This window comes from Apodemus sylvaticus, chromosome 4 (genome assembly GCF_947179515.1).
Source record: "Apodemus sylvaticus chromosome 4, mApoSyl1.1, whole genome shotgun sequence".
NCBI lineage: Eukaryota > Metazoa > Chordata > Mammalia > Rodentia > Muridae > Apodemus > Apodemus sylvaticus.
In genome coordinates this window covers 63,241,249-63,264,834 of record NC_067475.1, presented here as the reverse complement: position 1 = coordinate 63,264,834, position 23,586 = coordinate 63,241,249, and the positions used below count along the sequence as shown (strand labels likewise).

General features: G+C 40.3%; 1 protein-coding gene across 2 annotated transcripts in view; it reads right to left on the bottom strand.

Moving 5' to 3' along the window:
* Window positions 1-20,849, bottom strand: part of Man1a2 (mannosidase alpha class 1A member 2) — a 136,721-nt gene extending 115,872 nt beyond the window's left edge. Inside the window, exons 1-2 of one of the 2 annotated variants that reach the window (XM_052179640.1) lie at window positions 20,403-20,520; window positions 10,025-10,073 (exon numbers count right to left, since the gene is read on the bottom strand). In XM_052179640.1, the coding sequence (XP_052035600.1) occupies window positions 10,025-10,073; window positions 20,403-20,427 (74 nt within the window). In that variant the 5' untranslated portion in view covers window positions 20,428-20,520. Of the gene's footprint in view, window positions 1-10,024; window positions 10,074-20,402 lie in introns of both variants that reach the window. The other variant, XM_052179639.1, reaches the window with a different exon arrangement.
* Between the last annotated feature and the right edge of the window lie 2,737 nt (window positions 20,850-23,586).

Genomic DNA, 23,586 nt, shown 5'->3' with positions numbered 1-23,586 from the left:
AAAATCCTGAGCTAACAGAGATGTCTATGCAAAACCTAAAACCGAGATCATATTTAAAGATGAAAAAAATGAACATGTTCTTGCTATGATTAGCAAGCCTCTCTTCTTTTACTACTTCTATAATATTTGAAGCTCTAATTAAGACAAGAAAAGAGAAAGTAAAAGGCATGAAAATGAGAAGGAAGTAAAGATGTTTTATTTACAAATAATAGAATTCCATAAAAATTCTGTCAACAGGCCAGGTGGAGGTAGTACAACCTGGTGGTCCACGGTTTTAATTCCAGTACTCTTGACAGAAGCAGGTGGATCTGTGAGTTCGAAGCCAACCTGGTCTACAGAGTGAGTTCCAGGACAGCCAGAACTACACATAGATATGAATGAATGAATGAATGAATGAATGAATGAATGAAAAGGAGGGAGGGAGGGAAGGAGGGAGGGAGGGAGGGAGGGAGGGAGGGAGGAAGGAAGGAAGGAAGGAAGGAAGGAAAGAAAGAAAGAAAGAAAGAAAGAGAGAGAAAGAAAAAGAGAGAGAGAAAGAAAAAGAAAGAGAAAGAAAAAGAGAGAGGGGGGAGGGAGAGAGAAAGAAAAAGAGAGAGGGGGAGGGAGAGAGAGAGGGAAGGTAGATAAAAGTGAATACAAATATGCTATTTTTGCAGTGAATACTAAATAAGATACATTTTATAAATTAAATAAAAAGAGCAAAATTTTTAAAACCACTTAAAGTAGTATAAAATATGAATTGAGAATAAAGAATTTAATTTTGACTTATTCTTTAAGAATAAATTAAAGAAAGACATATAAGGCCCAAATATTGAGTACTACAAACACAACTTACACAAATCCAAATTAGTACATGTACTGGCTGGTTCTGTGTGCCAACTTGACCTAAGCTCGAGTTATCACAGAGAAAGGAGCCTCCCTTGAGGAAATGCCTGTAAGGCATTTTCTCAATTAGTGATCAAGGATGGGAGGGCCCCTTGTGGGTGCTGCCATCCCTGGGCTGGTGGTCCTGGGGTCTATAAGAAAGCAAGCTGAGCAAGCCAGGGGAAGCAAGCCAGTAAGTAACATCCCTCCATGGCCTCTGCATCAGCTCCTGCTTCCTGGCCTGCTTGAGTTCAGTCCTAACTTCCTTTAGTGATGAGCAGCAATGTGTAAGTGTAAGCTAAATAAACCCTTCCCTCCCCAACTTGCTTCATGGTCATGGTATTTTGTGCAAGAATAGAAACCCTGACTAAGACAGTAAAAAATACATGCCATGTTTGTGAATGAGAGTCAATGTTGTTAAGACAACTATTCTCCCAAATTAATATTCATACAAAATGTTCAGGCTTTATAGAACATGAAAGCTAACTTTAGATTTACAAGGAAATGCACAAGACCTAGAATACCCAAACAATGTTTGAAAAGAGAAATAGAAGACTTATATAAAGGCACAAAGATTGGCATGCAGTGCCAGCATAAAAGAAAGTCACTAACAACAAAGCAGCACACAGACCCAGACCCATGAGTGCCTGACCTTTCACACAGCACAAAGGTAAGGCAGAAAAAGCAAAATGGAGTTATCTCCTCTATAATCTTGACACAAATATCCATATGTTACAATATTGTAACTTCTCAAAAGACATTGTCATGGCAAAGAGTGAATTTCAAGCCTGAAGATTATTGCCTCTGATACAATAATAGTATAAAGGTTATGGGAGTAACCAAATGTTTCTGCTCTACAGAGGGAACTCATATATTACACGAGGTGCTATATAGAGATATATAGATGATATATGTGTGTATTTATGTATGTGCATTATATGAGGAGATATATACATTATATAACAAGTACTATAAACCTGATCAAGATCTCAAGGCCTGTGAGGTCACAGGTGTTACAGGAGAAACATACCACTGCTGTTCTACTAAACAGACATGTTGTCAAATTGTCTTCTAAATGTTTATGTTTAGACCCCCACAGGTTAGTACTGTTCTCAACTTTGGCCAGAGAAGCTTCTTTCTGCAATGAACAGTAGCTAATGGAAAGACTAAGGACTGGTCAAGGTGCTGAGGACAAGTGACTACTGAGTGCTCCCTCAGATCTCCAGGGACATCTATAACTATAACCTCCCCAAAGATCAGGAATGATCACAGAAAAGGGGTAGAAAAAAAATGAAGGGCAAAAGGTGGGAAAGAGTGCTATGACATGTAGTCTTCAGGACATGACATGGTCACTGAAATCATCAACTCACTGCAGCTATGGGTAACTGCACAAGTTAGAGTCAACAAGATCAGTCAGCATTTAAGCACTGAGTGAGCACAGTAGGTTACAAAATGACAGATGATATGAAGGCAGCAGGGAGACAGGAGGGAGTATCTAAGGAAGTGGAAGCAGGGAGGTAGGGGAGACAAAAATCAAGATTCATTATTTACATGTATGGAATTGTCAAAATTAATTTTTAAAAGCATACAAAGATTGCAATGAAAAAGAAGCTTCTAATTTGACAAAGTTGAGTCCTTTTCTGAAGATTCTTGAGATGGTGTCTATATTTCAAAATTCTAATAAAACTCTTCCATTTGGGCTATATACCATGCTAGTGTGTGGACTAACATGAAGTTTGATGCCTACGTGATCTGGAATAAGTGCAATTCCATACCCCCTCATTGTAAAATGCACAGTATCTCCCATGCAGTTAAATACCAAACAGTGCTTAGCATACATTGTTATACTCTGAGCACGACACTTCTTCTTGCTTAAAAGCAACTATAAATTGGCGTTCACTGAGATGGCCACTCAGTGATCCTCCCACCTCTTCTGGTAACACTGGTTCTTTACTGTTTTTGTGGCTCTTATAGCTGTGGGACTTTTACCTATTAGAATAGAAAAATAAACTAGCTTCCCTTCTCAAGCACTCCCTATGTAAGCTATAAGCCCAGCTTTCCTTGCCAACCTTCATTGTCCACTATCCTGAAAAATACTCTATGACCCACCCTCCAACCAGCCCTCAAACTAGGACCTCAGCATTATCACACCTTTAGCACTCCATGGTCTTGCCCTATAGTCTCCTTCACTCTTCATGAGTTCATGCTCATTTTTCAAAATCCTATCCATGATAAAACTATCCAGAACTCTACAGACTCTGATATTGTTAGGACTTAGTTTATTTCAAAATGCAACTTTGGCAACAGAGGCATGCACATCTAAAGGCATCATATGGACACTAGTGTTCTGACAACAGTTCTGACTGTGGTACCCTAGTCAGTTCTGTCTTTAGTAAGGTTCTATGTACCTGGTTTTAATACCTATTTTCCAAATCTATGTTCTCTAAAAGTCTGAGTCTGAAGTCTGAAAGACACCTAATACCCTTTCAATAAACACTTTGGTTACCTACAATTACAGGTAATTTCCAGCATTTGTACTCTCCTGCAGATAGTGGAGAGTTGTTACTAGACTATTCTCCATAAGTAAGCATATTCGTCTATCCTCCATTTTTGTTAAGGCAATTCAATTTAAAATATAAAGTTCTTACCTACCAAAATCCTTGAAAAGTTGAGAGGAGTCCTAGCAAAATGTTTAATGGTCATAGCTGGATGGGAACACAAGGAATATAAGAACTTGGACATGAAGCCTACAATTACTATATACCATTAAGCACTCATAATAACCAAGGCACTTTTAGAAATCTGGATCTCGAATGCAGCAGGACCCTTATCTCCATACCCTGTTCTGCAAGGCTATGTCTGAGTTGAGAATTGATATGCACACATAAACAAGGCCTATACAATTAGTTTTCTCCTCTCATCTACCTGGAAAGCAACTATTACCTGAAGAATATTCATGACTTTACAGGTGAATTCTACTGAGCAGTCAAAGAACTGACGTTAATCCTTAAACTCTTTAGAGAAACACTTCCTCACTCATTCTATGAGGCTAGTATTACCCTGAAAACCAAGACAAACAAAGACATCACAAGAAAATACAATGACACAAATATCCCCTAGAAATACAGGTATAGAAATTCCCCACAAAATTCCAGCAAACTGAATCCTGTATCACATTTAAAAGATTATACATAAACAGTTGGAGCTTATTCCAGTAATGTAAAAATGGTTGATGAAAAATCAATGAATGAAATATAACACATGAGGAACACATCACAAATGCAACACCCTTTATAATAAAGTACTCAACTAACTAGAAAAAGATGCAAACTTCAACATGAAGCCCCAGCCCCAGTCCCAGCACTCAGTGGAGAAGCTATCAGTACTATAGTGTATGCTCAGATAAAATCTCAGCAAGAAAAACAAATAAAAAGCAGGCGAAACAGGACAAAAGTAAAAGAAATTATTCACAAATGACATGGGTCATTTGTGCTAAAGGTGTGACCTAAAATGACAAAATATCTACAAAATGACTACTATATCTAATATCCCCTCACACAGTGCAGGCCACCTGTCAGTGGGCTGGGCACTCCTACGTCAATTAGTAATGACCACGGACCAATCCAATGGTCAATCCAGCTGATGTTTTCTCTTCCCAGGTGAGTCCAGTTTGTGTCAAGTTCACAAAAACTCACAAGCACGGTGCCCACAGCAAGAAGAAATGTTCAACACACTTAACAAAAGAACTCACATAGAACATATAACTTCTACAAATGTGAAAGAAAAAGGAAAATTCTTTAAAGAAAAATCAGCATAGTTGAGTGTAGTAGCACACACTTGTCATCCCAGAGACAGGAGGCTGAAGCTAAAGAATCCCTTCCTTGAGTCCAGAAGTTCCAAAACAGCCAGGACCACAGAGATACCTTCTCAAACACAAATGGAAGGAGAGAGTATCAGAGAATACAAAACCTAAACAACCAAACAATGTGTTCACAAATATTCTAATTTCATAAATAATCAAGAAAACACAATTAGTAAAACACATTTTACTAATGTGACACAAGAAAATGTGGTCACATTAGTAAAATGTTCTTTAGTCAAATAATACAAGGGTTTATAAAGACACAGGTTGAAGTGTCAACCCAGAACTCTAAATGTCACAGGTTACTGAAACAACGCTGCAACCCAGTAATTACACATTTTCATCTTGAAGAAAAATAGATGCACCTAATAATACATTCCAAATGTTTCTGTAGAGTGAACGACTCTTTTCTAAAAATCTCTCAACTGAGGAACACATAACTTCAGAGCTAACTATACAACAGAACACCTAAGTGGGTCGTTGAAATAGAGCCACAGCATCAATACACACAAATCATAATGGTGGAAAATATTATGTGAGGCATGTAATGAACATATAAAGCCAAGCTCTCACAATGACAGTATCAGCCCAAAATCTGACTTCAGAGATAAATCTTCAGCTGAAATAAATGTTAAGAACTGACAACACTAAATACTGAGTACCCTGACATTTACTGTTACCTGTTCATCTATTATGTATGCCCTTAACTTTTTCAAAACCATGACTGATATGGGAGTACTCGACATGAGATATTAAAATACAGTAATATAAAACTATGAAAACTGTAACTTTATTGATAGTAACTAGAAAGATCTATAGAAGATTTTTTAAGATATGAAGCCATTATAATTTATTTAACTAATACTATACTGACAGAAATTTGGGTCATTTGCCCTTTCATGTGACAGCTTCAGGGGACATTCTTAAACATTTGGACTATACAATGCAAGGTTTTTCCAAAGACAATTTCCTAGACTTGCAGAATCAAGAAAAATACACTGTAAATTTGTCAGGATAGCTAAATGTTCTCATGAAGTCTCCATCAATTTTCATTTTTCAGTGAGTTTGCAAGAGAACCAGGCACTCGTGGTCACCTCACCCTGATGTGCTGCCGCACAGATGAGGATGAATCTGGGTAAGAAGAGGCAAGTGCCTATTGTGGCATCACAAAATGATGGGAAAATACTTGAGTTTTTATAAACACATCAGCAAACACATACCAAACACAAACTTTTCATCTTGTCCTACCTTACCTCATGTACTCATATATAACAAGTGTACAAACCAAGTCACAACACCTACATGTCTATACACTTAAACTGCAAAATTAAAATGCTTAACTATACACAGACCTATGACTGTGTCTGGCCTTTCTTTTCATATGCCAGAGTCCATTACTAATCAAAAGCTTAGCCATATCTGCCACTTACTTCCAGACAGTCCAGTCCAAACATCAAAATACACAAGTTAATAACAAAATATATTAGAGAAAACAAAAGTAAAAGCAGAAACAATGACTAACCTGAACACAAACAATAGCAGCTATCCATATAACGAAGCAGAACCTCACACAGGTAAATGTGTTAAAGACGATATTATGATTTGAATCTAAGATCTGTATTTCAGTAGTGTTCACTGTCGAAAAGCAATCTTCTATATTTCACAGTAACCCCCATTACTTAGCATATTACTTGGTACATAATAAAAACTCAAAACACTTGCTGAATAGTAACTTAATAGTACTATCAGAACCACTAAGGGGAAACTAAAAGAGATACAAAAATAGAGGGGGTTTTAAATATATAAATATCAAAATGCCAAAAAGCAAAGCAATAACCCATATCATCTCCACATTACCCTAGTCCTTTACAAAACATAAATAAATACATACATACATAAATATTGCCTAACTTGTAAGATTTGCTGAACAGAGAAAGCAGGTATTTTCAGGGACATCTCTCAATATTAAGGTTAGAAAATGATAGTCTTAAATCAGAGCCCATCTATGCCTCGGAGGCAGTGAAAACCTTTAAAGGACCTGGTGGCTCAGTCACTCAGGGACTCTTTTTCCCAAAATCCACCCTCACATCTTAAACAGTAAATCAAAATGAGTGACTGTCAGCACAGCTCTGAAGCAGGACACCTAGAAACACTTTTGTAAATATACTGAACTCTTCCTTCGAGATGGCACATACAAAACATTCAATAAACTATTGTTTTACACTAATGACAACCAAGAACTGTAAAATGGTCATTTCACTTGTTTTCAGCTTTACTTGAGAATGTTCTGCTCTAGCCTTCCCCATCTTACTCCCTTTGCAGGGCCTCTCACTGAACCTAGAGTCTTAGAGCCCTCTGATTTGTCTCTTGGCTAGGCTGGCTAGGCTGACTAGCAAGGCCCCATGAGCCTCCTGAATCCATTCCCCACAGCACTGTGGCTACCTGCCAGGCTGCCCCTAGCTTTTACACAGGTTCTGGGATCTGAACTCAGGACCTCACACTTGCGCCCTAATCACTCCTGCCCAATGAGCCACCATCTTAGCCCTCACTTTAGTTTATTAAATTTGTATATACTGAATAATCAAATTATAAACAAATTACTTTTAAAAAATATTTTATAACTTATTTTATGTACAAAAATAACACTAATTTCTATCAAATAAAACATATCATCTCATCAGTTTGTGTGCTGTATAAACTAAAGTACCATACACTTGCCAGTTCCCTAGTGCATAAAATTACTTATAGATAACATTCATGAGCAAAACATGATCTGATCAATTCCTTCACTTCATAAATAAATACACTAAGGCACAAAAAAAAAAAAACATTAAATAGCATATCTTAATAAAAGGCCAAGACTAAAATCAGAGCCTCTATTTCTTGCCTTTGAGCCTAATGCTACTATTAAATAAACAATAATGCCTTCCTCTGGACTATATATATAGTACCACAAAGAATGTCCTCTGAAGGAGGTTTTTAAATAAATCTTAAAGCCCAATTTTAATGAACAAATCTCCACTATAAATTTTATTTCAACAATATTCCAACAAAAAGTTTCAGCAAAAATTCAAAAGCAAAATAAATATTTCTAGCAGAATTTGCAAGTAGAAAAACCAAAGCAGGGCTGGAGAGCTGGCTCAGCAGTTAAGAGCACTGATTGCTCTTCTGAAGGTCCTAAGTTCAAATCCCAGCAACTACATAGTGGCTCACAACCATCATAATGAGATCTGACACCCTCTTCTGGTGTGTCTGAAGACAGCTCTAGTGTACTTACATAAAATAATAAACAAATCTTTGTGCTGGAGTGAGCGCGGACTGGAGCGAGCAGAGGTCCTGAGTTCAATTCCCAGCAACCACATGATGGCTCACAACCATCTGTACAGCTACAGTGTACCCATGTACTTAAAATTAAATAAATAAATCTTTAAAAAAAGAAAAACCAAAGTAACAAAATCATTTTCCTAGTCAAGAAATACACAGACTGAGTTTGAATATTTCAGTAATCTTTAATCAATAGGGTTTAATATAACATGTACCTAAATTTTTAAATCACTCAATGATTTCAGTAGATACATAGCTTCTGCAGAAAACTTTCCAAATTTAGACATGATTTAAATTTCAGAGTATCAAAATGAGATTACTAAAGTCCACTCACAATCTGATGAGAAAATCAGAGAGGATGAAAACACCCACACTTCTTTTGCTTTTTCAAAAAAAAAAAATGGAAATTCAATGCAGAGTAGTTTTAGATACATTTCAAGGACTAAGTTTGTTCTAGATTGGACAAATATGAAGTATTTCTATGGTTTTCACTGCTATTTTAACAGTAGACCTTTATGCAGCATTGGAAATAAAATACAAAACAGTCATCTGTCCTCAAGGACTGCACCAGGAGACAGATAAGCAGGCAGCGATGACATAACCCTTTAAGCAGACCATAACAACGAGAACGATTCAAAACAATCTTTATAATCTAATAGCAAAGGAGCTAAAGGAGTAAACCAAGTTGTTAATCAATAAAATAGTAGTAACAAAAACTGAGGATTAAAAGAGCAACAACAAGAGAAATATTAGAGAAAAGTATTTTAAAAACTCAAAGTCTTTCAAAAGTATAGATGTATAAATTTATAGCAATAATAATAGAAAATAATAGTTTGCTTATAAACAGATAATGTACAACCATCATTTTTCTTTACTAAGCAAAACCTTTTGGTGTTGGGGTCTATGGTTCATTAAAGTCTGCAAAAGCTCCTGCTGAAGTCTTTCCTGTGGAATCCTTAGTCCTCGCAGATCCAGCCTGCTGCACCTTCTTTCCCTTACTCCTTGTTTAGCTAGGCTTCTGTCAGGTGATGGGTTTTGTTTTTTTTTTTTTTGGTCCCACTGTAATGTTACAAGAGTTCTATTCCTGTATAGACCTAGAGTCCAACGTTGACTGAAATGATTGTTACATAAACCATCCTCCTAAACTATAGATATTCTACCTTTCTTATAAAAAAAAAAAAAAAACTAGCAATTTAAAGTCAGTGACATTTTAAATTTTTAAAAAAAAGACAACCTTAATCCACACAACATAAACCAATGTCAATGTTTTGGAAGGAATATCCTGAGATTATAAATTTGATATTTTAATAAAGAAGTGAATAGAAGAAAGAATTAAGAAAAACACTTTCTACCCCTAGAACTCTTAAGAAAACCAAAGGAAACATAGCTTTTAGAGCAAATAAACGAGAGTTTGAGCAAACTTTATTTCCTTAAGACATTTATGTTTTAATAACAATAATAAATACTGTCCACCTATTATGGCATCTAATATCAACATCCAATACAAGAATAAGAAACATCCTGTGGTTTCAAAATGCTAAACTAATAATGCAGAGTTATAGACATTTTTTGCTTCATATGAAAATTAGGCTTTAAATACTATACAAAAAGTTATCTTGTGAGCAACTCACAGTACAGTGTCTCCCAGATCACACTTGTGAAAGAAAAAAGAAATGATCTAAAGTGGAGAAAAAAACAAAAAACTAAGACTATCAAAAAATCAAAACAAACAATAACCAAGCAACCATCACAAAGTTAGCATCAGAATCCAGATGCCCTCTTTACTGTCTATAACTATACTTTGATTTAAAACAACCAGGCCATCCTTAACACTCATCTAGCTCCCTAGCAAGTGTCCCTTATCTCAGATCTCAGTGAAGGGCCACTTGTGTGCCTGAGACCAGTCAGAACCTCCATGAAAGTCTAGAGCACTGACTATATTTTCCTACATACAGAGCTCCTCACACCTCTTACCTTATCTTCCAATCACCTTCATTATATCCGAGATAAATTCTTGGAGGATCTGTGCAGAAGAACCAGAAAGAACAGCTACACTCTGTGTGTTGAAGGAATCATAGACTATCCATACTACCAACTATATTCTCAACTTGAGAACTGCATAAAAACCTACTCCTCAATACAGTTAAGTCTATGACTACAAACTACTTGTTCTTCAACTACTAAGTTTAAAAAGATAGTCATTTGCTGGGCAGTGGTGGCACACGCTATAATCCCAGCACTTGGGAGGCAGAAGCAGGAGGATTTCTGAGTTCGAGGCCAGCCTGGTCTACAGAGTGAGTTCGAGGACAGCCAGGGCTTCACTGAGAAACCCTGTCTTGGGGAAAAAAAAAAAAAAAAAGGTAGACATTCAGTATTCTTATCCAAAGAACAAAAATAATAAGAAGAAAAGCACCAACTTAAGCCTGTTGTTCACAAATAAGTTCAGTCTATATATAATTCATATCTAAGTAAAGAGAAGCAAGACAACCAACCAAGAGTTCAATAGGGGGATATTATATAATATAGTACAAAGGTCATGGATTATTCAACAGACTTCCCAGAAGACAAAGCAGCAAATCCTCAAAAGGACCAAAAGCTTTAAGAAGGAGATAGGCATCAGGTGTAACACTGTGTATATATCACTGCTATTCTGCCATCTGGGAGACTGAGGCAGGAAAGTCAATAGTTCAAGGCAAATCTGAGCTACATACCAAGACTTTGTCTCAAAGTATAAAATAAACATTAGAGGTCTAAAGACACAGAAAACGTATCAGATTTAAAAAAAAAAAAAGGCAAGAAAATTAAAAATGCAATACTGCCATTTAAATCTGTAACTCTTGTACTATAAATGACTTATTTAAATTATGAACTTGATTAAAACAATAAACATTGAGGGCATTAATAAGGCACTCCATTGAGTTCCAAAAACAGTTAACTCGATTGAGGAACCCACCCTAAAGACAGAGTATCATCCACTGTCTGGGGACACATGATTTGGTCCCCTTTCTCTACTTCTTGGTCAGGACCCTGAGACAAGCCCCTCCCACCATGCCTTCCCCAACCTGCACTCTAAACTAAAAGCCAAAAGGAGCCTTTCTGCCCTTCGGTTGCTTCCTGTTGGGGATTTGGTAACAGCAAAGACAAAGTAACTAATACAGAAAGTTGGAACCAAGAAGTAGCTGTGACAGCCTGCCCACAGTTTATAGTCCTTTGGAACTGGTTTACAGGAGGAGATAGGAAGACTTTGGCTCTGCTAGTAGAACTCAGCCTCTTAAAATGTGGGTCAGGAGCACAGATGGAAACACAACTGAATGCAGGAGTCGTGAAAATACAGCAACTGCAAATATGCAATAACCAAAGATGCACTCAACAGCAAACATGTAATGATTCTGGGGTGTCTCTAGCAATGCTACCCCATTTCATCACATGACTTCACCGCAACCCTGTTTCTGAATACAAAGCATGGACACTTCACACTACACATGCTACCATACACCATGCAATGTCAATAAACTCTGTTTCAAGACCACTGCATGCTATTAGCTGCAATGTTTTACTGTACGTTTGTCCTAAAATAAAGAGCAGTTCAACTATGAAAGCCAATTCTTCCAGTATTTTTTCTTTTTTTTTTTACGGAAAAGGGAAGTAAAAACTCTTCTAGTATTTTAATCAGCATGTATTAGTTTATCTTTGCATAATATTAAAGTGTTGGATTTTTAAAGATTCTATGTCAGTTGCTGACTTCAGCTTTATTTTTAAAAACCATTAAATGATTTTTTGGCTTGAGGTTATGGCAGAATTTCCAGCAATTTCTGAAAAGACCTTTAAACGTGTCTTCTGTGGGCCAGCGGGATGGCTCAGCAGGTAAACGCACTTGCCATCAAGCCTGATGACCTGAGTTTGATCCTTGGAGACCACATGGTGGTAGGAGAAAACTAACTCCTACAAGTTGTCCTCTGACATCCATATGGGCTCCAAATGAGCCCTATGGCATGTGCATATTCAGATACACACACATATATACAATAGCTAGATGATGGATAGATAGATGGGTAAGTAGGTAGGTAGGTAGACAGACAGACAGATAGACAGGAAAATGCTTTTATACATTTTGCCATTTTCTATTAATTTATGTGAAACAGCATACTAATCAACTGAAAAATGAAGATGTTCTATTTTCTGCATTATCAAACTTAGACAATATTTCTTTTTTTAAAGTGGCCACGGATTTAATTCTTTATGTAAAAATAAACATATCCATATCATTAGTATGCAAACCTGCTTTTATGTTTAATAAATGGTAAGGCTATATGAAAGCCAAAGAACACTTTTTAAATAAATCTGATTTACTATAAATACTTCCTATCTGTTCCATATATATGGATGGATGGACGAATGGATGGATGGATGGATGGATGAATGGATGGATGGATGGATGGATGGATGGATGGATGGATGGATGGATGGATGAATAGATGGATGGATGGATTGGGGCAACAAGAGTCAAAATTAGAAAGAGTTTAAGTCCTTGGGTGATGCCCTAGAATGCTGTAAATGGAACTTAACAGATCATTCTGGTGAAAGTAGAGGAACAGAAAGCCAATAAAAATGCAGACAGTGAAATCACAGCTCACAAGGCCTCAGACAGAAATAAAAACTGGGCTGGAAACTGTACTAGAGGACATTCGTATTGCATTCTGGAAAGGAATATAGCTGTGTCTTGCCTATGTCCAGACAACTTGAGCAAAGCTGAATTCAAAAATAGTGGACCAATCTGTTTAGCAAAGGAAATTTCACTATAACAGAGTGTTGAAGTTGTGGCATGGTTACTACCCACTGCTCTTGCCCAGATTTATGATGGGAGAGAACAGAAAAATAGGGAAAAAGTACAGTTTAGCAAGAAAAAGAACATGAAAAGCTCTAGACATGGTAGACATAGGCAAAGACTCTTCAGTTATTAAGGAGATTACAGGGTTAAGACAGCTCAGCAGTTAAGGTAGAGCTAGGTTTAATTCTCAGCACCCATATCAGAAGGTTCACAACTACTCCTTTCTAACTCTAGATCCAGGGGATCCAATACCTTCTGGCCTCCTTGGGTACCAGCACATATGTGCACAAACCTACGTACATACGTATAATTAGGTAATCTAAAAACCATTTTTCTTTAAAAAGGGGGGAGTTGAGAAAGTAAGGCAATTAAAGAGAAATCACTCGTTTTGTACTAAGACAACAAAAGAGGTCCCTCTGGAAACAAAGAGGAAAGGCACTTACAACTTTATAGCCTGAGTTCAATCTCTGGAACTCTGGTTCCAGAACCATCTTCACTGTTCTCTAATCTTCACATGTGTACCACAGCATGTATACAACACACATCAAAAAAACATAAATCTTAAAATATTTTTAAAAGAGAAATATTCCCTCTTTAGACAAGACCCAACCCACTGACTTAGCTTACAAAATGCAAATTCATTCAATAAGAGCCTGCTCTCAGAATGCTGCTGAAGGGTTTCCTGCTGGAAAATGCCTGCCTCGGGAAGTGTCTTCCCAGGCTCAACTGCCAATGCACATAGAGGCCCGGTAAAATAGGGCGCCAGACTGAATTTTGACTTGGCATTAAAACTTGGCAGGTCTGTGCACACAGTGCTGGTTTCACAGGCATGCAAAATTATAGAATTACAGGGTCATGGAGGCTTGTACCAAGGTTCCAGAAATCTACTGAAGCCAGGCAACACAAGGTCAGATGTCCTGCAAGGAAGTTCTAAGAAGCCACTGCATAAAGTTATGAGGGTGAAGCCTAAGTTACAACAGAAACAAACCCCAGGAAGCTGGAGATGCGAGAACCTGGTATATCTGCCAAAACAACTGCAGGGAAGGCATAGGCTAGCACAGGAGAAAGGATAAGTATGTTATTGTCGACAACAGAACTGGAAGGGGACATTGTATATGGAAATAAATAACTAGGTTTTTTTGTTTGTTGTCAATTTTATGGGATGAGAGACTTGTAGTTAAGAGATTGCCTTGAGGAGCTGGAGAGATGGCTTAGCTGGTAAGAGCACCGACTGCTCTTCCAAAGGTCATGAGTTCAAATCCCAGCATCCACATGGTGGCTCACAACCATCCGTAAAGAGATCTGACACCCTCTAATGGCGGCTGAAGACAGCTACAGTGTACTTACATATAATAAATAAATAAATAAAAAATAAAAAAATAAAAAAAAAAGAGATTGCCTTGAGTCTCAAAAGAGATCATAGATATTTTGAATAGCATTGAAACTGTTAAGACTGGACAACTACCCAACACTGTTGGAGCCCGTATGTTATCAAGAACCATGGATACCAGACATGTAGCTACATGATTTGTCACTTGTCCTGCTTGATTTCAATTGTGCTTTGGCCCTATCTTTCATTGCCTTGCCATTACTACTTTTAGGAGTAGGAATTTCAACTGTCAACTTGATTAAATAAACACCTTGCTCACTAATATGGCACTGCGTCGTCCTGCATGGCTGGTCTCTAGAAATCTTGACTAGGGTCAGTGAGAGAATGAAGAAGACATATCCAGACATGTACAGAAAAGATGGGGTCAGGTAGAGGTGATGGAATGGTAGCTACTACCTCTACAATCCTGAACCTCAGTGAATTCATTTACAGCATATGGAGATGAGTTGGCTGGTTTCAGCAGGGGGTCTCTGTTGGCAAGCAGTCTCCAGCTGTATACATGTAGTCACTAGCTTTCATACACCCTGATCACTTATCAGTAAACACTCAAACTTTGCTTTTCTGAGCATGAACCATACAAGAACAGGTTTGCCAATTTCTCATGGGTCCACTTGGAGTCCTTCACAAGACTGGGTCCATGCCAACAACACTCATTCACTCAAACTTCACTAGCTCAGGGCTTCTTCTACAACTACATGTTGTAGAAGGCATGTAGGCATGTCAGGTATGTCTGTCCAGGGTATTTCCAGAAACATTTAACTGAGAAGAAGACATCCACCTATAGTTGGGGAGCATCATCCCATGGACTAGGCTCAAGGGCTGAATAAAAAAGGAAAAGAAACGAGCTATGCCTAGGATTCCTTTCTGCTTCCTCAGCACTCAGTCCGAGGTGCTCCCACTGCCATGTAATGAGCTGCGTTCCTCGGCTTTGAGGCAAAAGAAATCTTTCTGCCTTTAAGTTACTTCTTGTCTAGGTAGCATAGTCACAGTGACTAGGAAATAGAACTAATACATGCACTAAAAAGCAATGCCGAATCATAAGCAAAAACCAGCAATCAGGATGTGAATAAAAATCTGAGGGTCTGGTTCAGTGGTTAAGAGCACAAAAGTTCAACTCCCAACACCCATATTCAACAGCTCACAAAGGCCTGTAACTCCAGGGCCTGTAGCTACAGGGATCTGACACCTTTGGCCTCTGCAGGTAAGTGCACTCTTACACAGCATACACATAAATAAAAATATGAAAGAGGAGAGACTCTCTCATTACAACACTTCTGTGGGGTTTTACATTTGTTTGAGTTTTTGTTTTGTTTTTGAGACATTATATAGCCTTGGGTGGCCTGGAATTCGTTATGTAAATCAGGCAGCTTTGAACTCTCGGAGATCCACCTGCCCCAGCTTCCAGAGTGCTAGTATTAAGCCACCTCAACACTGGCTAAAGGATACACTAGTCTGCTGTAACTAGTAATGGTCACTGTAGGTTCACAGTGATTACATCTACTACAGTGTCATATAGCCACCAAATAAAAACTACAATTCCACTTTAGGTCCTTTCTTCCCTAAAGCCTACATTTTTTTCCCTTTAAGAAAACTGACACCCCAGGCTCTGCCCACAGTGACACCACTTCAGAACCTACCTGTCATGCTGCCAACCCTCTTACCTCTCATGAGCCCCCACCCCTCTATGATTTGTCTGAGGACCCTGGTGAGAACTATAATCTTTTGGAAAGTATGAAAGAGCTCTCCCCAGAAGCTCTCCAGGCTTTGAAGCACACCACACAGCTTAAGGCCTAGTATGAGCAGCAATGACCTTCAACCCCTGCCAGCCAGCCAAGGGTAAGGACCCTGCCTTGCAGATCTGCTGTCAGCCAAGCTGCACTCCCCACCCAGTCTCCAGCCACACCCAGATTCCCAATCCTTAAAGGGCTGGAGAAATGGGGGGGTGGAGGGGTGCTCCCCGAAGGGTAACCCAGGCTCCCTAACCCTGTCCTAAGTGTGTGACGGTTTACCAGAAGGACAGGGGCAAGTGTGTAATTTGTACCTGATAATGTAATAACATCAGCTGAGACAGACAGACAGAAACTAGAAATAAATATACATGACTCAAGTATTCAATTTGAACTAACATGATCCTAACTAGAGAATAATTTACAGATTATGTTAAATGTTTAAACAAACACATGGGGAGGTCAATCTCATTTGTATAACGTCATTATATAAGCAATGTCAGTTTCAAAATGAAAGACTGGTAAGTGAAAGGAAACTGTATATACACAAGTTAAAAAGATACACTTTATGTAAATCAGTATATATTGTAATAACATAAATGAGCACTATAACAAATTCCTATTTGTGGTGATTTAAAATCACAAATGTAATTTTAAACTATTAGTACAATTTGACAGTTGACTGGCACTTTAAAAATACTTTATAAACATATAAAAACTTTATTGAAAACTGTGTAAGCTACTTAACAAAAAAAAAAAAAAACATGCTAAGGTATCTTCAAGCAAATACTAACTTCACATAAAATCATTTTTAGGCCGGGCGGTGGTGGGGCACGCCTGTAATCCCAGCACTCTGGGAGGCAGAGGCAGGCGGATTTCTGAGTTTGAGGCCAGCCTGGGCTACAGAGGGAGTTCCAGGACAGCCAGGGCTACACAGAGAAAACCTGTCTCGGAAAAAACAAATCCAAAAAACCAAAAAAAAAAAAAATCATTATTAAACAAAGGCAAAAAGTATAATAAAAATAAGTAAAAGTATTAATAGAAAAAAAAGACGTTTGTATTAATCCAAGACCATACAAAAGAGAAACTCAGAAGTTACTTTCCACTCCCTCCTCCTACCTCACCTTCCATACTCAGTCAACCACAGGTCTCTATTAATTCAACTTCATTTCTCACTAATTTATCTTCTTCCACAGTATTACTACATATGGCCAGTCACTATGCTGTGTCCTCAACCCTAGCTGTCCTACACAAAAGTAATTGGTTTTGTTTTTTAAATTCAAAATGAGTATTTTTCATTTTGCTTCAGTGACTTCCCAGAAGTTACTCAGAATGAAGACCAAAATACTTAGCCACAGACCCTCGAGTCCAGCCTAGAGAAGCACACTTGACTACCGGCAGGCTGAGCATTGATTTATTGCGTTAGTTGACACCTTAAGTGAGTGGCATAAAATGGAGAGCACATGCTGTCAAGAGGGAGCCAGATTCCGACTGTTAGCCGTCGGAAAGTAGACACTTGAGTGTTGCTCTAGTCTCAAATTCTTTTAAGAAAAACCAGAAATCTAGACTATCACATGAATCTCCCACTTTGTGCATGCCAGTAACTAATTCAAGCCTCTGTAACTAGGGGATAGACAGGAATTGTAAACCCACATCTGCCTTGTCTACTCTCTTCGCCTGGCCACACAACTACACTGTCTACCACATCAGTCACAGGGATAGTTCTTGTACAGTAAGAGCCCAGGTTCTTTTCCACTAGGGCTCTCCCATGCGGCGGCTGACCATGCCTCCCTCCATCACTGCTTCATTTAGCTTTCTTTTTCTCACAGTTTCAGAGCCCCTTCTCCCTCAATGAAACCTTCATATTCTCATTTCTCTCCACCTCCACTCCAAATGCTAGACAGTCACTCCCTACAAATTCTGGTTGCTCTGGTACAACTTTCTAACACCCAAAACCAAAATCACCTATTGAATCATTAACCCATCTACACAGGAGGCTCTATAAGAACAATCTAAACAATAGATTGTTTGTTGTTAACTAATAATTTAGTTATAAAATAATGTCATTATAAAATGTTCTTTTTGATAGTTAACATTCTGGTGTACTCTTAAAATATTTATCAAACTATACCTAGCTTTCAGAAACATAAAACACTTAAAGCAAAGCCAGAATTCAAACAGTCCAATTATAATAAGTGATAATAATACCTAAGCCTTACTGATAATTGGCTGAAACTGTGACCTATACTGAGGACTCTGCATGTATTATCTCATTCAGTACAACCTGTAAAGTAGATGTCACTGTCATACAGAGGAAACAATTTGAGCTGATTAAAAATTAGCTCAAAAAAAAAAAATCACAAATTTTAGTCAGTGGAAACTGCAAAATAAGTAACTACTGAACTAAGACCAAGATACTACCCTAACTATGCATTCATAAAGAAACGTTATCCCAACAAGTATCTCTTAAACAGCAGTAACAAGAAAGAATGCCTTCCATTTGCCTCCAATTACCTAGTAATGAGGCTCCTCAACCCTGCCCCTAGCATGTGGGGGGGGGGGGAGGGAGGGAGGGAGAGAATTTCTGCCCTCTAAGATACTACACACAGAATAAGTATGATCTTAGTTACAAATAATTCTATAAAGCTATCTTTCTGAATCACTTTTAATCAAGTTCATATTTTCACATTAGTCTCTGTCATTTTAAATGTATTCCTTGCTCAAAGTAAAATTATTCCAAGCAGACTGTTTTCAGGTGAGAGGAAGCAACAACAAAGTAGTAAAGAGAGAAAAAGGCCCTGCCCCTGCCACAGCCACAGGGAGGTAACAAGATAACGCCGAGAAGCTCTTCACTACTCCAACTGCCCACTCCTGAGTTCTCATCAGCTGACTGAGCAAGCAAGCAAAGCCAACACGTAGCCATTTCCATCATTTGCTACCCAACTCTTCCCATCCCAAACCAAAGTGCAGTGCACCAACCACCCCTGAGCCACACTCAGGAACCAGGTGTTCTGAATAACAACAATAAAAACATATATATCCATGGGCTCTAATATATGTATATTCCTGGACTATAAAGTTTTAGAATTGCTACTGATGAGATCTTTTGAATTTGTGCAGTAAAATGCACATAATCTACACTTGCATTCAAATGTATTTTAACTTCAACTAGTTGAGAACTTTTCTCTTAATATCAAAGTAAAAATTTGCAACTTAAGAACTTCTACCCATACAAAATATAAAGGAAGTCACTTATTAGTACATGACAGATCATAATAGCTAAATAACATTAATACATCATTAATACATCACTGCTGTCAAAGAGTTCTGATGTCAGCCTTAAATACATTTTTTCCCAAATGTTCATTGAATCATATATACATACCATGGGAAATAAGGTCCAGAAAAACACTGGGTTTTTTCCAGCAAATATTTCCCAGACCAAGTAAGGCTTTTTCTCAGTTACAAAACAAAGGGAAGTTTTAGAGAAAAAAAACTCAAAGAGTATGTAAGCTGAAATCACCAAAAATTCCAAATTATAGAAAAATGGTATGAAACTGTATTAGAAGTACAGTTTCTTTGTACCATACGGTAAGGCCAAAAGTCAATGAACTACCAAGCAAGTAATTATTAACTACACTGACAAAGTGAGAAAGCCCTCATCACAATAGTGTATTGTCCCAAATATTTAACTTAGGCTCACATTTGAACCTAGGCTTTTTCAAAATCCTCACACTAGGTTAAAAACACTACCAATTTTCTACAGGGTTTCTACCATTCGGGTGAAGTCTCATACATAATTCTTTCACACACTCAAGAATTAGCTTATAAAAGGAGGGAGGCGTTTGGGAAAAAACGAATTGCCTCCAAAGTCTTTTAGGTAAATATCTAGAAATTACTTAAAGGCTGGAAGCAGAGCTTCCATTTCATTTCATTTTGACTACACCCCGCCAAGGGCTCAGTTCCCATTAACTGACCAAATTATAGTTTGGGATATACACACCCCAACATAAAAAAAAAAAAGAAAAAGAAAAATCAGCCACAAGCCAGAGATTGGGACTTGGTGGGTGAGCAAAGTCTACCAAGCTGTCAAGATTCAGTGACTTCACTTGGTGGCAGAAAGGCGGAAGGCAACACGTTCTCAATATGCGCACGCTGAATCCCTGTTTCTCTGCTCCCTGCTGTCCACAGCGGACGAGTCTGAACACATCGTTCTGCCGGGAAAACCCAGGGAACCCTAGGAGTCCTTCCAGTCTATGGCTCTACCCAGTCAGCTCTGAAACAACGTTCAACACCCTGATCATTCACTGGAGCCAGGGATGGGGGGAGGGAAAAAAAGACAAGAAAGCAGTGAACTGTACCTTGCTCTCCCAAAAGGGAGTACCAGAATTTGAGTAACAAACGAACCTGTGTCTGTGTTCGTCGGGTCCATGGATCAGGAAGACTCCCGGGTTTTTAGCTCCTTTGCCGGCATCTACGTGAGGAATTAACACATCTTCTAAGCCTAGATCAAAGCGTTTGTGTTTTGAAGAGTCTGGAAGGAAGAAGAATGCCCCAAAACACAGGGTGATGAAGGCACTAAGGATGAGGAGAAGGATAAACTTCTCGGAGAGTCTCAAGGTAGCCCTGTGATGTGGGAAGGAGGGCGGCCCCAGGTTCAGAGGTGGTATCCTACGACCAGACAGGGGCAGCAGCGCTGGGGTAGTCATCGTTTAGGCTCTTGGACGGAATACTTTATAAAGTTCTCATCTTATATCAAATGTACAACACATCGAATCGTTCCTCAAAACCTCGGCAAAAAAAAAAAAAATGAATAAACTCAACTTCCCTCCTCTCAAAGGATTGTTGTGCTTTTTTATTATTATTATTACTATTTACGAGGCCACCTCTTTCATGCTCTCCGATTACATCCAGAAGCCCGGGTGACCTCCCAAGCGATCGTTGGTTTCTGTCCCGTAAGATCTTCTCGCCATTTGGCTCTCAGTGCCTCACCGGGTGATCGCCGAGTCTCTTCTTCATACCCGAGAGTGGATCGGGCGAGCCACACTGCAGAGAAGCTGCAAGGTGGGTTCTGCCATGCCCGCGCCCCGGCGCGATGCTCAGAGGCGGCTGCCCGCCCCGGTAGGCGCCGGGCGAGACGACGAGTTGCAGCAGGTCGGTTCCACTCCGTCTCCTCCGGAGCCTCCACTCCACCGCTCCTCAGCTTCCAAACAGCGGCGCCAGGCAGAGCAGCGGCGACCCTCAGCCGAGGCCGCGAGGGCGACGGCGTCCCGAACACCTCAGCGCCCGCGCCGCCGCGCGCTCTGTCAGGAGCGGAACTTCCTCCTCAGCCGAGCGGCCGCCCCCACCCGGCTCCTCCTCCTCCTCCTCCTTCTCCTCCTCCTCCTCCTCCTCAGCTAGCCCCGCCGCCCGCTTCCCGGCCGAGCCCAGCCGCGGAGGCCGAGTCCCTGCGCCTCGGCGGCGTGCGAGGTAGCCGGGCCGCGGCCCTCGGACCGACAGCCCGGGGCCGGCGCCGGCTCATTCCTCGCACCGCCTGGGAGAGGCGGGCGGGAGGGCGGACGGGCGCGCGCGAGCGAGCAGCCGCGCCTCGGGCGGGCGCAGGGCGGCTCCGGCAGGGCCCGGCCTCGGGTGGCTCGCACGCTCCCGCCGGCGCCGGCGGCGGCGCGGGACCGCGGCCCTGGGCTGGTCCCTGGCCTATGGAGGCCCGAGGAGCACGGAGCGGCTGCGCGGCCGACACCGGTTGGGCCGAGCGGATCGGCGGTGGGGGGCGCGGGCCGGCTAGCCGCCCCGACTCGCGAGTGGGCGTCCCCGGGCGACGGAGTGTGAGGTGCGCGCGCACGCTCCCGGCCGCCGCGCCCCTCCCCCGCCCGCCGGGCCGCTCGGGCCTGGCCGCTGCCCCGAGCCCCGAGCCCCCGGAAGCCTCGGAGACCAGACGAGGAGGGCCCGGCCCTCAGGTCGCCAAAGTGGCGCTGAAATTTGGGGTTCCCGGGACTGATGGCTTACGGGGGCCAAGGCTATCCCCTGCCTCAGTAACAGAGACTCCGGCCCGGGGTTCAACATCAGGGTCTCAAACTTCCACGCGTTCTTGGGCACGCGAGGCTGGTTGAAGAAGGAGGTGGCACGAGCCACGTGCCGGATTCGTGTTAAAATGGCAGCCTTGCGCTTTCTACTGGGTTCCTTTCGGAGGAATCCAGCTACCTGGGTCAGACAGGAGATCCTGGTGGTTCAGTCCCTATGACACACTCTAGGCATCTTCTACCCCCACGTCCCCAAAAGATAAGATGAATGAGCAGGTGTTAAAACCCAAAAAGACAATATTAAGTTGAGGCTTGAAACAATCTGAGTTAATTCTCTTATCCATACTATTGAGAAGACCCAGGTTGTGATAAAGTATAATAGGTTTCTTAGCAATGCATATGTATTCTTGCATCTAGTTTGCTTTTAGCCTTTTTTTCACTTTTTAATTTACCTTCTGTTCCTTGCACACATCCTAACGAGTAGCTGGCAATTGGAGAGGAGGCCCATAAATGGCAGGGGTGGGAAGTCAGCCTTAGAAATCAAAGAAAATGGCAGTTCCTTGGCAGGACACAGAACTGCATTCCACTAGGAATTTCTAGAAGCTCTGCCTACCCTAACTTCCTACCACAGGACAAAGAAGCCATTGCTTTACAAAATAAAGCCAGAGAAAAATGTTAAAGTGCTAAGTGCTCTTTAACACTGCTCTGAGTGCTGGATGCAAAGTGAATTAGATTTGAGTGGGACGCGTGAGCAGATGCTAGAAACTGCTGCCTTCATACAGTGTGTCTCATAGACCTCTAATGTTGAGACTCTTGAGAGCCCAACCCAAAGGAACACTGCTTTCTGACAGCTGAGGTCATTCTTTTCCAGAGAAGATCAAGGGAAATAAATGCCAACCTCTGAACAAAACAAGTTGTATAAATCTTGAGAAGTTAATATTACCTAGCTAACACCACACAGTTAACAGCAAGAAAAATTTGCCATAACCAAACATTCTACAAATGTGACGCTGGCCATTCCAGTCTTATAGCTGATGAAGAGTCTTCTGCATGCCTTGTCCTCTTTCTTGCCCTCACCTATTTTTCTCTAAGACATTAAAGTGTTAATTTTTCAGATTTTTGCAGATAAGTCAAATACAGTCAACTATTTTGTAACACTCCCTCACCAGCCCCCAAACCATTGCCAATTCTCCCTCCCTGTGCCCTCCCACACACCCCATCTACCTCTCCAACTCTCCCCTCTGTCTTCTTCCTCTGTCTCCCCTTCCATCTTCTTTCACTTCTAAAGAGATGTTAAAAGAATGTTTTTAAAAAGCAAGCTGCAAATGTATTCATTATGATTACAAGTATATAAGAATATGCATATAAATACAGTAAAGGAAAATATTTAGAAAAGATTATAACTTTTTTTTTTGATTTGGTTTTTTCGAGACAGGGTTTCTCTGTGTAGCCCTGGCTATCCTGGAACTCACTCTGTAGACCAGACTGGCCTCGAACTCAGAAATCTGCCTGCCTCTGCCTCCCAGAGTGCTAGGATTACAGGCGTGTGCCACCACCGCCCAGCTCAGATTATA